The 15,874-nt window shown below is 39.0% G+C and overlaps 1 protein-coding gene across 2 annotated transcripts in view; it reads right to left on the bottom strand.

Moving 5' to 3' along the window:
* The window catches only part of LOC117345605 (IgGFc-binding protein-like), a 121,124-nt gene that overhangs the window by 5,706 nt on the left and 99,544 nt on the right, over positions 1-15,874 (bottom strand). For both annotated transcript variants that reach the window (XM_033914496.1, XM_033914497.1), the window contains one exon: positions 3,837-4,145. In XM_033914496.1, the coding sequence (XP_033770387.1) occupies positions 3,852-4,145 (294 nt within the window). In that variant the 3' untranslated portion in view covers positions 3,837-3,851. The remainder of the gene's footprint in view (positions 1-3,836; positions 4,146-15,874) is intronic.

The raw sequence follows: 15,874 nt of genomic DNA, 5'->3' as shown, positions 1-15,874 counted from the left end.
AAATGTGTGGAGATTTTTGCCTATGATACAGAGCAGGACTGGCTTAAAAACTCATTGGGTTGCCGTCCCTATATTGTTGATAAGTTGAGGCTTTTTCTCCACCTATTATAAATGTATTTTCAAGGGGTGTCCGCGTCACTAGGCTAATAACAATTTTTTTGCTGATTGTATTTAAACGCCTCTATCATATCTCCCCTCTCCCGTATTTCCTCCAAAGTATATATATTGAGATCTTTGTCCCCATATGCCTTATGACACAGACCACCAACCATTTTAGTTGCCTTCCTCTGGACCAACACCTGTTTATATCTTTTTGAAAGTGTGGTCTCCAGAATTGTACACAGTATTCTAAATGAGGTCTCACCAGATTCTTATACAGGGGCTTCAATACCTCATTTTTCCAACTGGCCATTCCTCTCCCTATGCACCCAAGCAGCCTTCTAGCTTTCACCATCACCTTTTCAACCTGTTTGGCCACCTTAAGTTACTCACATACTATCATACCCAAGTCCCGCTCCTCTTTAGTGGACCAAAGTTTTTCACCCACTTGGGCTTTTGTAGTCCAAGTGCAAGACCTTGCATTTCTTAGCATAAAGTCTTAGCTGCTAAATATCAGACCATTCTTCAAGCTTCACTAGATCCTTCCTCATGGGTGTCAGATCTATTGCAGATTTTAGTTTCATCCGCAAAAAGGCAAATCTTGCTTACAAACATGTTTAAAAATACAAGCCCAAGAACTGAGCCTTGAAGCACACCGCTGGTAACATCACTTTCCTTACAGCAATCTCCATTGACCATTACCCTCTGTTGCCTTCCAGTCCGTCACTTTGGGATTCCACACCGAGGGCACTCACTTTATTTATTATATGGGTTTTAGGCTGGTGTGTGTGGAGGGATATGGGGGATGTGTATTTTTATGGGTAGTTTGCATATGTAGGGTCTGAGGATGGGATAGGACATAATATAAGAAAAGCTGTTGCTGGGTCAGACCAGTGGTCCATCATGCCCAGCAATCCGCTAACGCGGCAGCCCCCAGGTCAAAGACCAGTACCCTAACCGAGACCAGCCCTACTTGCGTTCGTTCTGATACAGCAGGAACTTGTCCAACCTTGTCTTGAATCCCTGGAGGGTGTTTTCCCTTATAAGAGACTCCGGAAGAGCATTCCAGTTCTCCACCACTCTCTGGGTGAAGAAGAACTTCCTTACGTTTGTACGGAATCTATCCCCTTTTAACTTTAGAGAGTGCCCTCACCTTGGAGAGGGTGAACAACCTGTCTCTATCTACTAAGTCTATTCCCTTCATTATCTTGACCGTTTCAATCATGTCCTCTCTCAGTCTCCTCTTTTCAAAGGAGAAGAGGTCCAGCTTCTCTAATATCTCACTGTACGGCAACTCCTCCAACCCGTTAACCATTTTAGTCGCTCTTCTATGGACCCTTTCGAGTAGTACCATGTCCTTCTTCATATACGGCGACCTGTGCTGGACGCAGTATTCCAGGTGAGGGCACACCATGGCCCGGAACAGTGGCATGATAACCTTCTCTGATCTGTTCATGATCCCCTTTTTAATCATTCCTAGCATTCTGTTCACCCTTTTCGCCACTGCGGCGCATTGCGCAGACGTCTTCATCGACTTGTCGATCAGTACTACCAAGTCTCTTTCCTGGGGGTCTCTCCAAGTACCGCCCCGGACATTGTGTATTCGTGTATGGGATTTTTGATACCAACATGCATTACCTTACACTTATCCACGTTGAACCTCATTTGCCATGTCGCGGCTCATTTCTCGAGCGTGTTTATGTCCTGTTGCAGGTCTTCACAATCCCCCTGCATCTTCACTACTCTGAATAAATTCGTATCATCAGCAAATTTAATCACTTCACTCGTCGTCGTACCCATTTCCAGATCGTTTATAAATATGTTGAAGAGCACAGGTCCAAGCACTGAGCCCTGGGGCACCCCACTAGTGACGTTCTTTCAGTCCGAGTATTGCCCATATACCCCCACTCTCTGTTTCCTATTCAGAGAGTTATAGGGTGGGCACCTGAAGAGTTGTTTGTATGAATATTCTCTGTTTTGATGTTTAGGTGAGGGTGTGTATGGGGGAATGTGTGAATTGTGTTTTGGAGAGTGTGTGTGTATCTATATAGAGTGTGTGTGCATGTAGAGTATATGTGCTACAGTTGTTGGCTTCTCCTGCTGTTCTTGTGTACAATTTTTCAGTTGTTCATGCATAGACGCTGATATTTAAATTTCCTGAGTTTAGAAACATATGCATCTAACTTTTATCCATGTTCCATTTTTTTTTTTTTTTTCAGTTAGGAAATATACATACAGAAGTGTCCACATGTTCAAACTGAAATATTGCACAGACTTATTCATTGTCATGGTCATAAGGCATTCCTTTGGAATTTTTCTGTAAAGAACTCCAAAAGCAATTCTTAATTACATATCTTGATGTTTATAATGTGCTATACGAGGGCCACTGAAAGTTCTCAGCCCAACCAACAAAGCTGGGGCAGTCTCCATTGAGGGCTCCTGGTATATGCCTCTCTCCTGTCAGACCTTCTGTTTATGAAGTAGGGTGAGGGAGTTAGGGGTAGAGTAGGGGAATCGCTGGGTGCATGGGGAGTTAGCAGGTGGAGGGGTGGTCTGGCAGGAGGAAGTGGACATCCCTCATGCCTATCGCGATTGGGTGGGGGAGAGGTGTTCTGGCAGGAGGAATTGGGCACTTCTCCTGCCAGGGGTTGCTTGGGGGGGGGGGGGGGTTCTGGCAGGAGCAACTGGGCACTCCTCCTGCTGGGGGCTTCTCAGGGAGTTCAGGCAGGAGGAATTGGGCGCTCTTGCTGGATCCTTTGGTAGGGATGCTTTGGAGGTGGGGTGGCAAGAGGGAGTGGGCATCCCTTTTGCTGTCTGACTTGGGGGGGTGTCGGGGGTTTCCTGCCGCTGCGATTGCTGCTGAGCTGATCACGGCAGGGAGATTCCCTTGCCACAATCAGCTCAGCGACAAAGCAATTCTCTAACTGGCGCCTATGACATAGACGTTGGTTACAGAATCAGGGTGGTTAGGTGGGATTAGACAAGGTTAGGTGTTTGTCCATCAGGACAAACGTGATTCTGTATAGGTTACCCATGTACGATTCTCAAAAGCCGCTTAGGAAGCTGCTAAGACCGGGCGTCCTATACAGAATCAGGCTCTTAGTCCAGTGATTTTCCACTTTATTCATTTCTTCAGAAAAATACAGAACGAGACTAAGTGAACTAAGTGTAAAGCTCTCAATGGAGACTGCTCCAATTTTGTTGGTTTAGCTGAAACCTTTTCAGTGGCCCCTTGTAATACTAGTAATGTGCCCATATTTTGGAACTGCACTAAAATCATAGAAAATGAGTTAGAAAAAAACTTAAGGGTGTGCATCTATTGAGTGCACATTTGGTTTGTATATGTGTATAAAAATCTAAAGTATGCACAAATTGCTTGTATATAGATATGCCTACAACTTAACTTACATACTCGTATACAATGAAAGCCTCAATAGATGAATAGGTACAACATTAAAATAAAGAAAACTTCATTATAAATCAGCACAAACCAAACTTTTTTTCTGGCTGTGCACACTTCTAGAAAAGTTTAATGAGCAGAGAAGAGTGTCAGGTGTGATGCTGTTTTTTTATACAGTGACATGGACACCTGTCGAATGGCAATTCACCTGAGATCAACTCTATCCATTAAGCCATCCAGGTTGTTTGCTAAATCCCAATATACTCAGATATTCCCCAAGAAAGCATTTTAGTGAACACAGTGACAACAAAGCACATAGTGAAGAAAAAAACCATACCAGAGAACATAATCTTTAAAGGCAGCAGTAGAAATCCTTAGCTTTCCAAATGCTGATGATCTGAGAAATCGTGTCAGCACGTTTTCCGTCTGGGAATACCAAGTCATCCACATCAATCCCGTTGTAGTTTCCACAGGGGCCACACAAGTTATTAGCAAAGGCCTGGTTGACTTGAATGATGATTCCTTCATTGCTGCTGACTATCACTTGCACCTTTGAAACTTTTCTGATAATAATAGTGTCTCCTACTGCAGTCATTGTGATACCCTCAGCTATGGTGGCAGGAGATTTCACTTGTTGCCCTTTTACCTGAAACAGTAAGATTGTCTCATTAGTCTTTTTTTTTTTTAAAATCTTTATTTATACATTTGTTACAATTTAAATAACAAACAAAGGAATATCCATTTCATCAACAGCATAAATGCTCATAAAAATAAAGTACAAAGAAAAAATTATATCATTGATCTAGTCCACATCATGCAGACCGCTAGTGCAGCCGCTAGGAAACAAATTAACTAAACCAAATATGTAACATGTGGCATACTTTTTAAATGTCAACTAAACACCCTCCCAGACTTGTAAAAGTAAATTAAGAAATTCCATGTATTGGTTTATCCTTAAGAAAGTCTTCCAACTGGATTGGGTCTAGACACACATATCTATCACTTGCAGATGATATAAGGCATTTACAAGGAAATTTTAGAAGAAAGGTTGCACCCAACGCTAAAACCCTAGGTTTAAGCAGTAGGAATTGCTTCCTCTTTAACTGAGGGCTCCTGTTACTAAGCTGCACTAGCGGTTTTAGCGCGCACTACAATGCCGCGCGCGCTAGATGCTAACACCTCCATAGAGCTGGCGTTAGTTTTTCTGCATAGCGCGGGGGTTAGCGCGGGCTAAAAATGGTACCACAGCTTAGTAAAAGGAGCCCTGAGTCTGCTTAGATACATCGGAAAAAATAGAAACTCATTGGCCACAAAACAGAACTTGTTTCTTCATGAAATACAACTTTGAAATAGCTTATTTCTCTAGTTCTGATTTGAACATTACCAACAAGGTGGCACGTCTTGTTATTGTGTCCTTAGATGACTCAAGAAACTGAGATAAATCCAAACAGTCTGATGAAGCTAGTTTATCTATTTCCCCCTCATCTACCAACTCCCTAGAAGCCCTCGGAATGTAGTAGAGATTATCAGGCTCAAAGGTATCCACACTGGTATATTGCAAACTCTCCCGCAAATATATTCTTAACAGCTCCAATGGAGATAGGTAGTGCGTGATAGGGAAATTTAGAAAGCGAAGATTCTTAGCTCCTATAAGAACATAAGCAGTGCCTCCGCCGGGTCAGACCATAGGTCCATCCTGCCCAGCAGTCCGCTCCCGCGGCGGCCCAAACAGGTCACGACCTGTCTGAATCACCAGAAGGGGCCCCCTTGCCACCTTGGTTTCCCATTTAAGTCCTATCTTCCCATCGAAGTCCTAACCCTCTGGTCTTGCACATGCATGACCTGGTTGGGTTTCTATACTTTTTACCTGGATACCTCTCTCAATATCCCACGATCCCTTTATCCCTCAGGAATCCGTCCAATCCCTGTTTGAATCCCTGTACCGTACTCTGCCTGATCACTTCCTCCGGTAGCGCATTCTCTATTTGGGCATATTAGACGTAACAGTGCGCTGTAAACTACCCACAGATTTATCTAATTTCCCTAACTGTCTCATTAGTCTTGGAGGAAACAAAATAATGCCTTTAGGCTTATTTATAACCTTTGAAACATCCTACTATTTGTTACTACTATTACTACTTATTTTTGTAGTGCTACTAGATATACACAGTGCTGTACGCAAACTTGCAAGTGACAGTCCCTGCTTTGCCAGAGCTTACAATCTATTCAAGACAAATAGGGGATTATTGAGTTTCATTTATTATAGAATTGATTCAACAGGTGAATCAGAAGGGTTCAAGACGTCATCAGAGAAGATGGTAGCCTAATGTGAAGGCTCCGTCTTCAACCACCTTGTGAGTTAATTTGATGCACATTGGCAGCTTCTTGGATGACTCAAGAATGAAGGAGATTGCAGATTGTGTTGGTCAGAGAGAGGAGTGTTTGGCAGCTAAATGAAGTTTTTATGCGCTGTCAGCGATGGTCAGCTGTGTGGCGGTTTTTGCCGTTGATGCCTGAAATCAGCTGTCGGATCCAATAGTCAGCGCTCAAGAAGGAAACTTCCGACTCAAAAATGAAGCAGGAAAGTGTTTTGACATCTAAATTAAGTTTTTATGCACTGTCACAGCTGTGTGATGCCTGAAATTAGCTGTCGGATTTAATAGTAAGCGCTCAAGAAGGAAACTTCCGACTTAAAAATGAAGGAGGAAAATGTTTTGGCAGCTAAATGAAGTTTTTATGTGCTGTCGGCGGCGGTCAGCTGTGTGATGCCTGAAATTAACTGTCGGATCTAATAGTCAGCGCTTAAGAAGGAAACTTCCTTTACACTTCGTGTCTTGGATGGCTCAAAAATAAAGGAGGAAAGTTTGGCAGCTAAATGAAGTTATGTGCTGTCAGCGGCGGTCAGCTGTGCGGCAGTTTCGCAGTTAATGTCTGAAATCAACTGTCAGACACGAGCGCTGACTGCTACACAGTGACAGTTCAATCGGGTGGACTTGAGCTGAAAGTGAATTGAGGAGACAGTCGCTGATGTTTTGTTTATTTTTGTCTGCCTGCTTGATCTAGTTTACTCCTTGTTTTGTTTACATCTGACTGCTGGCGGTTTTGTTTACATCTGACTGCTGGCGGTTTCTGTCTGCTCGCCTGCTTTGGCTCTCTTACCTAATGAGATCTTACTGGAGCTGAACACATTTGAAGTTGATATTTGCCTGCTTCAGTTCGCTTGCCCTATGAGATCTTGGTTTTATGCAGCGTCTTGGATCATCAGCTGTGAGAAAGTGTGGGCACAGATTGTCAGGCAAAATCCAGCCGTATAACAAAAGTGAATCTATGCTGCCATCTAGAGGTTGTTTAAAAACAATCCGAATCATTGGATCTATTTTGAATGTGATCTGGACTGAAACATGTCTTCGCGGAGAAAATTGGACAGTTATGGATTTGTTGGTAAGAAGTTGAGAGCTTCAAAATTGGTGGAAGTTGGTTCGCAAGAAGCTAATTTAATGGAATTGGGAGCTGAAAAAGGAAATGAAATAGAACTTCATGATAGTTCACAGGAGGCGCCGGATTCTTTGAGAGATCTGCTTTTGGATATTCGTAAAGAAATGCAATCTTTGCGTCTTGATGTGACTAAAGCTGTAACGGATTTAAAGCATGAAATTGGGGAGTTGGTGAAGCGACAAGATTTGGTGGAAACACATGTTAACACCATGACTGAAGACATTATTGCGGTACAACAGGAAGTAGCAAAAGTTCACTTGGAGGAGTCGGCAATTTTAGATAAGTTGGAAGATCTAGAAAATAGATCTCGGAGGTCTAAGGATCAGGGGGGTTCCGGAAGAACATGCTTATTTGGATGCTCGCCGAACTGCTTTGGACATTTGTAAAGACATTCTCTCTACTGCAAAGACAAATGAGGGGCAGGTACCGGAGATTGAAATTGAATGAGTGCATAGGGCTCTGGGTCGTCCTAAATCCAAATTACCTCGAGACATTATTTTGTATCTGGGAAGCTTTTGAATGAAGAAGGAAATCTTTCATGCAGCAAGAAAACTAAAAGATTACAAATGGAACAATTTATGACTGGATATTTATCAGGATGTAGCGGCAGTTACCTTACGAAAAAGGAAGGAGATGCAAGAGGTGACTACTTATCTTTGTAAAGAGGGTATTAAATATAGATGGCTTTTTCCATTTGCTTTGGCAGTGGGGAGTACAACTAGTCGTGTTCAAACTGTAGAGGAGGCTTGGACGGAGTTACAAAAATTAGGAGCTCCTAATCTCCTGGTGAAAGAATATGCTGGTGACCAAGGAAAAGATATAATTGGTTCTTCCGGATGACGTTGACAAACCAGAGGAGCCTCAGCGAAAAGTACAGGAAGTCGACTGGTTTAAGAAGAATTATTGTCATTCCTGGACCTTTTTATTGGTTTGCATGTAGTGTGAGGATGTTTGGAGGATTGTGAAGTTAATTGGTGGGTGGTTCGAGTGCTATTTGAGTGCGGAAAGTGTGTTGAATGGATTGCTAGGGTTAATATTGGTGATGAAAATAGTGGTGGGTCTATCTTAGAGTAGTAAGGTGTGTTGAAAGGGATGTTCTGAAGGTGGGGATTTCTTAGGTGTTTATCTGGAAGTTGGAGAAGTATTTTGGGGTGGTTGGGATGATGAGGATACTTCTTTCTTGTGATCTTAAGATCTATATGGTAGGTCTTGAGATACAATTTTGGGTAGGGTTTAGGGGGTGGGAAATTATAGTGGTAAAGTAGGGGAAGAGTTGGGAATAAAGAGATGGGTGAAAGGAAATGGTACTCTCTATCTAGCTTTGAAACTTGATGATCAGCTGATGTTAGGGTGGAACTTGGCCAGTGGCTGGGATGGCCAGGTTACAAGGATTTTGATGGAGGAGTATGTGGAATGGTTAATAAAAATGGATCCTGGTTAATTTTATATCTTGGAATGTGGGGGGGAATTAATTCTCCCATCAAACGTACAAAACTTTTACAGCAATTATAACATCACAAGGTGGACGTGGCCTTTCTCAAAGAGACTCATTTAAATGATATTGAACATATGAAATTGAAGCAATGGTGGGTTGGAGAATGTGTGGCAGCTTCTGCACAAAGTAAATACAGAGGAGTAGCGATTTTGTTTCGTAGGGGTCTAGAGAATAATTTACAAATTTTGAGTAAAGATGGAGAGGGACGATATGTACTCTGTCAAGGGGTTATAGCGCAACAGAATTTTGGTTTTTGCTGTGTATATGCTCCAAATGATAGTGATCCGGGTTTTTTTGCCAACTTAACCCAATTATTATTGCTTTTTGCTCAGGTCTCTTTAATTATTGGGGGTGACTTTAATGCTGTGCATGATTCTAATTTGGATTGTACGGGGCCAGGGGGTACTATGTGTCGAATAGGGGAAAGGGAGATCCAAAAATTTAGTGAAAATCTGGAATTAATAGATTCTTGGAGGGTATTACCTGGATTTGAGAGGGATTATACCCATGTATCTCGAGCACATGGTACACAATCTCGTATTGACTACATTAGGGTAACGGATTCGGTGTTTCGGAATTTGGTACAGATGGATATAGGTCCTTATACAATTTCTGATCATGCATGGGTATATGCAAGGTGGCAGAATGGTAGGGGGTCTCAAAGGATGTGGCGATGGGTGTTCCCGCTAGCACTATATAGGGACAAAAAATATAGAGAACGACTATTGAGTACATGGATAGATTATAAGAGGCATAATGTTCACGCAGAAGAGGATCCTATTTTATTTTAGGAAGCGGCAAAGGCGGTGTTGAGAGGACATACAATAAGTTATAGTTGTCATGTTAAAAAAACTCGGGATAGGGAAATTTTATGTTTGGAGAGGGATATTGTAAAGGTTAGGAAGAAATATGGGCACTCGGGTGACTCAACGCTTAGACAGGAGTTGATGGAATACCAAATAATTCTCATTTCCCTTCTACATCAGCGAGCACATAAATCTATAGCTTATTATAAATTTCAACTGTATAAACAAGGGAATAAAGGGGGAAAACTATTAACCCATTTGGTTTCATCTAGGATGGGTCCCAATAGGGTTAGAGCCTTGATAAATAAACAAGGGAAGCGGGTTATAACTGATCCGGAGATAGGAGATATTTTTTTTCGCTATTACAAGTCTCTTTATGGCCCTCCATTAGAAAGGGGATTATTAACAAATTCAAATTTGGATGGGATAAAATTGCCCTGTATTTTTGAGAGTGATAGGGAGCATCTGAATGAGCCAATTACTCCAGAAGAAGTGTACCAGGCAATTGAGAATAGTCCTCTGCTGAAGGCGCCAGGTGAGGATGGCATGCGAGTAGAGTTTTATAAACTTTTAAAAGAAGAGATTATTAATCCACTTGCAAGGATGTTTAACATCATGGTTGGTGCAGAGGCTTTGTCTGATTGTATGAATATGGCACGAATTCTGGTATTGCCTAAGCCAAATAAAGACTCTGAAAAAGCGGGATCATATCGTCCTATTTCTTTATTGAATACGGAGGTTAAACTGTTAGCAAAGATTATGGCAAATAGGATGGCTTCTGTTTTGCCCTCCCTCATTCATGATACCCAAGTGGGATTTGTGAAGGGAAGGAGAATTACTAAAAATATGAGAAAATTGTTATTATCTTTGGAACAGAGGGCGATGTTCAGTGCTGGTCAGTTTTGATGCTGAAAAGGCGTTTGACAGGGTACGATGGGATTTCCTATATGATACATTGAAAGTGTATGGTTTTGATGGTTTTTTTGTATCTGCGGTTCATGCTTTGTATGCGCTTCCACAAGCTAAATTGGTGTTAAAAGATTTTGAAACTGATAAGTTCCCTATTTACAGGGGGATGACACAGGGTTGTCCGTTATCTCCGTTATTATGTGTACTTACTTTAGACCCCCTTATTAGGGATATATATGCAATGTCATCTATACGAGGGATTGATATTGGAAACACTACTTTTAAACTTTCGGCTTTTGCAGATGATATTTTAGTACACCTCACGGATCCTTTGTTTCTTTATCGGCATTATTGGAATTGATTAAAGAATATGGTGATTTTGCAGGTTTCCGTATAAATTTTGGTAAATCTGAGGCGCTTACGTCCTCTGTGGCGGTAAAGGCTTTATGGGGGTCGGAGTTTCCATTGACTTGGGCACAAGGGCAATTTATGTATTTGGGGACAGTAATGACTATGTTGACTTCTCAATTACATCATCTTAATGTGGATAGACTTCAAGAGAATATGGAAATATTGTTGGATACCTGGTAGATGTTGCCCCTTTCTTTAATGGGTCGCATCTGCTTGGTTAAGTTGTTTATCTTTCCTAAATGGTTGTATATGTTACAAACTTTGCCGTTATGTTTACTCAAGAAGGATTTAAAGATCTTTTATAAAAAATTACTCATTTCTGTTGGGCTGCTAAGAAACTTAAATTAAAGTTGACATATTTGCTGGGTAATTAGAATAGAGGGGGGTTGGGTTTATAATTATGCGTGTTTACTTCGTCATTTGGGTGATTAGGTAAATGTGACAAGCATTTATATTCCACTTCAGATGGAACAGGAGTTTTTAGCTCCTTATGATATATTTGCGTTACTACATAGTGCGCAAAATGCGTTACCATCTCTTATTCGTTCAAGTGTTGTATTTAATACTTTACAGACGGGGGGGCGTGGCTTGGACGCGAACGATGACGGTTGGATGAAGAAAGAGCTCCTGTATAAACAAGCTTAATTTCAAAAAAAAACTACAAAAAAACGTTCTTAAAAGTATATAAATTGGAGTTTACCTCTTTGATTAGGTGGGAGAGTCAATTGAAGGGGAAAATCGGAAAAAAAAAAAAAGTGCCGTTTTCTGAAAAACGAGGTGTGGAGGGCTGAATCCGTCTTAACGGCAAAGACAGCAAATCGGGTCTCCCAAGCAGAGACGACAAGATCAGATCCCCGCTGACAAAGCCGGTAAGATCGGGACCCCGCTGGCAAAAGCTGCAAGATCGGGTCCCGCTGACAAACGCGGCAAGATTGGGTCCCCGCTGGCAGAAACGGCAAGATCGGGTCCCCCAGGCAGAAACAACAATATTTACTTTTAAACGTTGCCAGGGTGGGCTGGTCCGGGACGCCGTGAGGCCAGAGAGGCTTTCCTTCCTCTTTAGCACGATCAAAGCTCTCTGGCAGAGAGCAAGAGGAAAGTGCAAGTGTCTTGTCTTGAAGAGGAAAGATTTCCCGAAGGTGGGTGTTAACAGGCAGTTGCTCGTTGCAACACGACCGCGGCCATCTTGGATCGGAAAAAAAAAAAAGAAACTTTTACAAAGTCTGGGTCGGCCGGTGAGCTGCCTACTGACAAGGATAAGTTTTTTTTTTTTTTTTTTTTTTTTTTTTGAAATGCCTGATGCCTGCTTAATTCAGGTAATGGGCTGCTTGAAATAGCTGTCCTCTGCTGGAAATGAGGAGAGATCTGCAGTGAAAGCTACTTGGCAACGGTTTTTAACTATTTCCTTGCTGCTAACTTCAAAAATAAACTGTGAAAGATTCAATATAAATGTTAATCTCTCATGTTGTAATTTAAGAGATTCAGATATAAGAGAATATAGGTTTTTGGGCTCTGAGGAAGGTCAAATAAAAAGATTGGTATTTTCTTTGACCTGAAGAAAAGTGACATTGAGGTAATTGAGAGGCACTGAAATACAAATACATGCACATTGAAAGATTGAAGTAATATATTGGATGGAATATTGCTCTCCTCGATAAAAGCTGCGATTGGGCTTGTAAGAGGAGAGCTAGAAAAGAAGGCTACAAATTTTTTCAGGCTAGGTGCCAACAACGAGTCTGCAATAGAGCCTAAAAAACAAATAACTTACAGTTGCCTTAATAATATTGAATAAAAGGGGCGTGGCTTGGATGAAAGGTTGGATAAACGAATAGCTCCTTATAAGCAAATATAAAAAATATAAAAAAAAATATATTAAAAAGAACTACTACCAAATAAAAAAAAAAAACTAAAATATATATTGAAATATGACTTCAACTAAACAAAATAAAGCTGACTTAGGAGCTGGAACATCAGGAAGCAATAAGAGGTCGAAACCTGAGCCAGGTACACCCTCTAAAATTCCATTACCAACAGAAAAAAATCTGGATGTTATGGAAGAACTAAGACAAATAAAAGAAATTGTCTTAGATAGTAACAAAAAACTACAAAAAGCAATGGAAGATGCCGCAATCCTAACTAAAAGAGTGGACATTACAGAGAATAGAATTTCAACATTAGAAGATATTACAGAACAATTAAATACAGACATGAATCACAGCAAAATCATATGGAAAGAAATAACAGAGATAAAAAAAAATCTTGAAGACAGCCGGAATCGTGAAAGACGGAATAATTTAAGAATAATCGGATTACCTGAAGGAGTGGAAAAGAATGATCCGATTGCATTTCTGGAAAAATTTCTACCTAAAATACTACCATTGAAATTTAAAACGGAACTGGAAATTGAAAGAGCCCATAGGATTCCAACACAAAGAAATAACACTCAAACAGGTCCAAGAACTTTAATTTTCAAACTTTTAAGACACCAACAAGCAATTGAAATATGCCAATTAGCCAAGGAAATCAAAAATCTTAAATGCCAAGATTCAAAAATATACATTGTCCCGGACTTTGCAAAAGAAACAGCAAAAAGAAGAAAACTATTCTTAGACATGAGACCACAACTAAGATCTCTAGGAGCTAGATTTGGGCTCCTGTACCCGGCAATTATGAAGGTTACCGTTGCTAACAAAACGCAAAACTTTACAGATCCAGAAAAACTACAGGAATTTATAAATCAACTGGAGCAACCTATGACAATCTAAAGAACAATTAATGGGTTCATACTAAAGTCTATTGACGGTTAAAGATAGATCAAAACGGAAAGCAATGGAAAAAGAACACACAATGATCAAATTAAAGACTTAAACAACTTGCAACATTCTACATAGAAAACAAGAAAACTGAAAAATATAAAAATTCTATTCAGAATAAATAGAATAAACTGAATGGCAGGAACGTAAATGATTTGAAACACATCTCCGAACTCAAATGATGACGAAGAAAGTTTCTTCAACAAACTTAAAAATGTACTGATTGAATCCGAAATTTTGAAAGCGGAGTAATAGTGAGAAAGAAAATCATCCTTCAATCACAAAGAATATTATAAAAAAAAAAAAAAAAAAAAAAAAAAGATGAAGTGATTGGTTTGTTATATTTCCGGTTGAAGGTGATACTTCAGGTTTAAATTTGCGTTTCAGATATATTAAAATACATTTCAATACGAAATATATGAAAAGAATAAATCTGAAACGCAAATTTTATGTTCTTTTATTTATTAAGTTTAATTTAGTATCCACAATAGTTCAATCTGGGAATCTTCTATGGGAGATAAAAGGAGAGTTTTTGGCACAGGACTTCACTCTTGTCTGCACAGGCCTCAGATACTTTAAAATCATAGATGTCTAGAGAGTATGCTAATGAGACAAAACTTACAAGAACACTGATGGGAATGTTAGCTCCTCTTAATTGACAATTCTCTCGTGAATCATAAGAAAATAATGAATATAAGAGATGAGTTGATTCCTGTGCTGTAAACTCTAGTCACAGTTCTGAGGAAAGAGGCTAAATTGGAAAGCTTTTTAAAGTAAAAACAATATACCACCTGAAAAGGAATGAATAGTAATTGAAATGTTCTTAGATATAATTGATTTAATATAATCATTCTTATGGATTTAAAGATATACAAATACAGAAAATAATCTTTCAATACATAAGAATGTAAAACTTTTTACTTATTCTTATAATTAAGAATAAAATAAGAGAAAATATACAAAAATAAAAAAAAAAAAAAAAAAAAAAAAAAAAAATGGTAGTACTTTAGATAATTATTAATAGCTTGTGGGAGTTATCTAAATCTAACCTCAACCTGCGTATCCAAGTTTTCGTAATTAATAAGGGGGGGAAGGGAGGGATAAGAGGGATGGGAGGGAATAAAAGGGAAATATATAAGGAAATCATGGGAATAAAGGAAAAAAGAGAAATGAAATACTTAAAACATTGGGAAAATATACATAATTTAATACCTGAAAATTTAAAAATAAATGGATATTAAAATTATGTCTTTAAATGTTAACGGTCTAAATCATATGATAAAAAGGAAAAAAACACTATCATTTTTAAAAAGGCAAGATGCTGATATATGCCTTATACAAGAGACCCACCTCTCACATATAGAATCTAAAAAGCTAGAAGGAGGCTGGGTCAAACAGTGTTTTTTCTCACCAGCTATAGGGAAAAAGGCAGGTGTTGCTATTTTAATTAACAAAAAATGCTCTGCTTCATTTAAACTAAAAGCTTCAGATATTCATGGAAGATGGATAATGGTGGAAATGAATATGGGAAATACTACCATGACGTTAATCAATATATACGCCCCTAATTCGAACCAAAATGAATTCTTTAAAACTCTTCAACAACTGATCATACCACTGGCTACTTCAAATCTTATAGTAGCAGGGGACTTCAATGCTGTAATAGATCCTTTATTAGATAAAAACCCAGGTAGAGTTATGAAATCTATGGGACTAGATAATTTGATTCAATCTTGCGATTTAATAGATATATGGAGAATACTTCATTTTGATGGTCGGGAATTTTCTTTCTGTTCTCATGTTCATAATTCTTTTTCAAGAATAGATTATATCTTTACTTCAAAACATCTTGCACATCAAGTGACACAAGCAGCCATTGATCCAATTATTCTATCTGATCATGGTGGAGTGTGGATCAAAATTAAAACTACAGATCAAAATAATAACAGACCAATTTGGAAAATAGATAATACAATGTTGGTTGACAAAAATTTTTGTGAAAATCTTCTAATAAAAATGAAAGAATTTTTTCAAATAAATGATAATGATGATATTAACAGAGAAACTTTATGGGATGCCTTTAAGGCAACCATTAGAGGACAAATAATTTCTTATTCGGCTTTTCTAAAAAAACAAATTAAAAAACAATTTTTAATCTTAGAAAAAGAGATAAAAAATTTAGAATCAAAACTTATAGAAAAATGGGAATATTCTATTCAACAAGAATTATTAAAATTAAAAGGTAAATATAATGAGATCTCATCTAAGATGATTAGGAAGGATTTATTTTCTCAACAAACATTGTACTATGGTAATTCAAACAAATCAGGAAGAATATTGGCAAACTATCTTAAAGCGAAAAAAAGAAAAACAAAATTAATAGCAATAAAAGATGAAAATGGAAATACATATACACAAATTGAACCTATATTAAAACAATTCTTAA

This window comes from Geotrypetes seraphini, chromosome 11 (assembly GCF_902459505.1).
Source record: "Geotrypetes seraphini chromosome 11, aGeoSer1.1, whole genome shotgun sequence".
Taxonomy (NCBI): Eukaryota; Metazoa; Chordata; class Amphibia; order Gymnophiona; family Dermophiidae; genus Geotrypetes; species Geotrypetes seraphini.
This window is presented reverse-complemented; position numbering and strand designations above follow the sequence as displayed.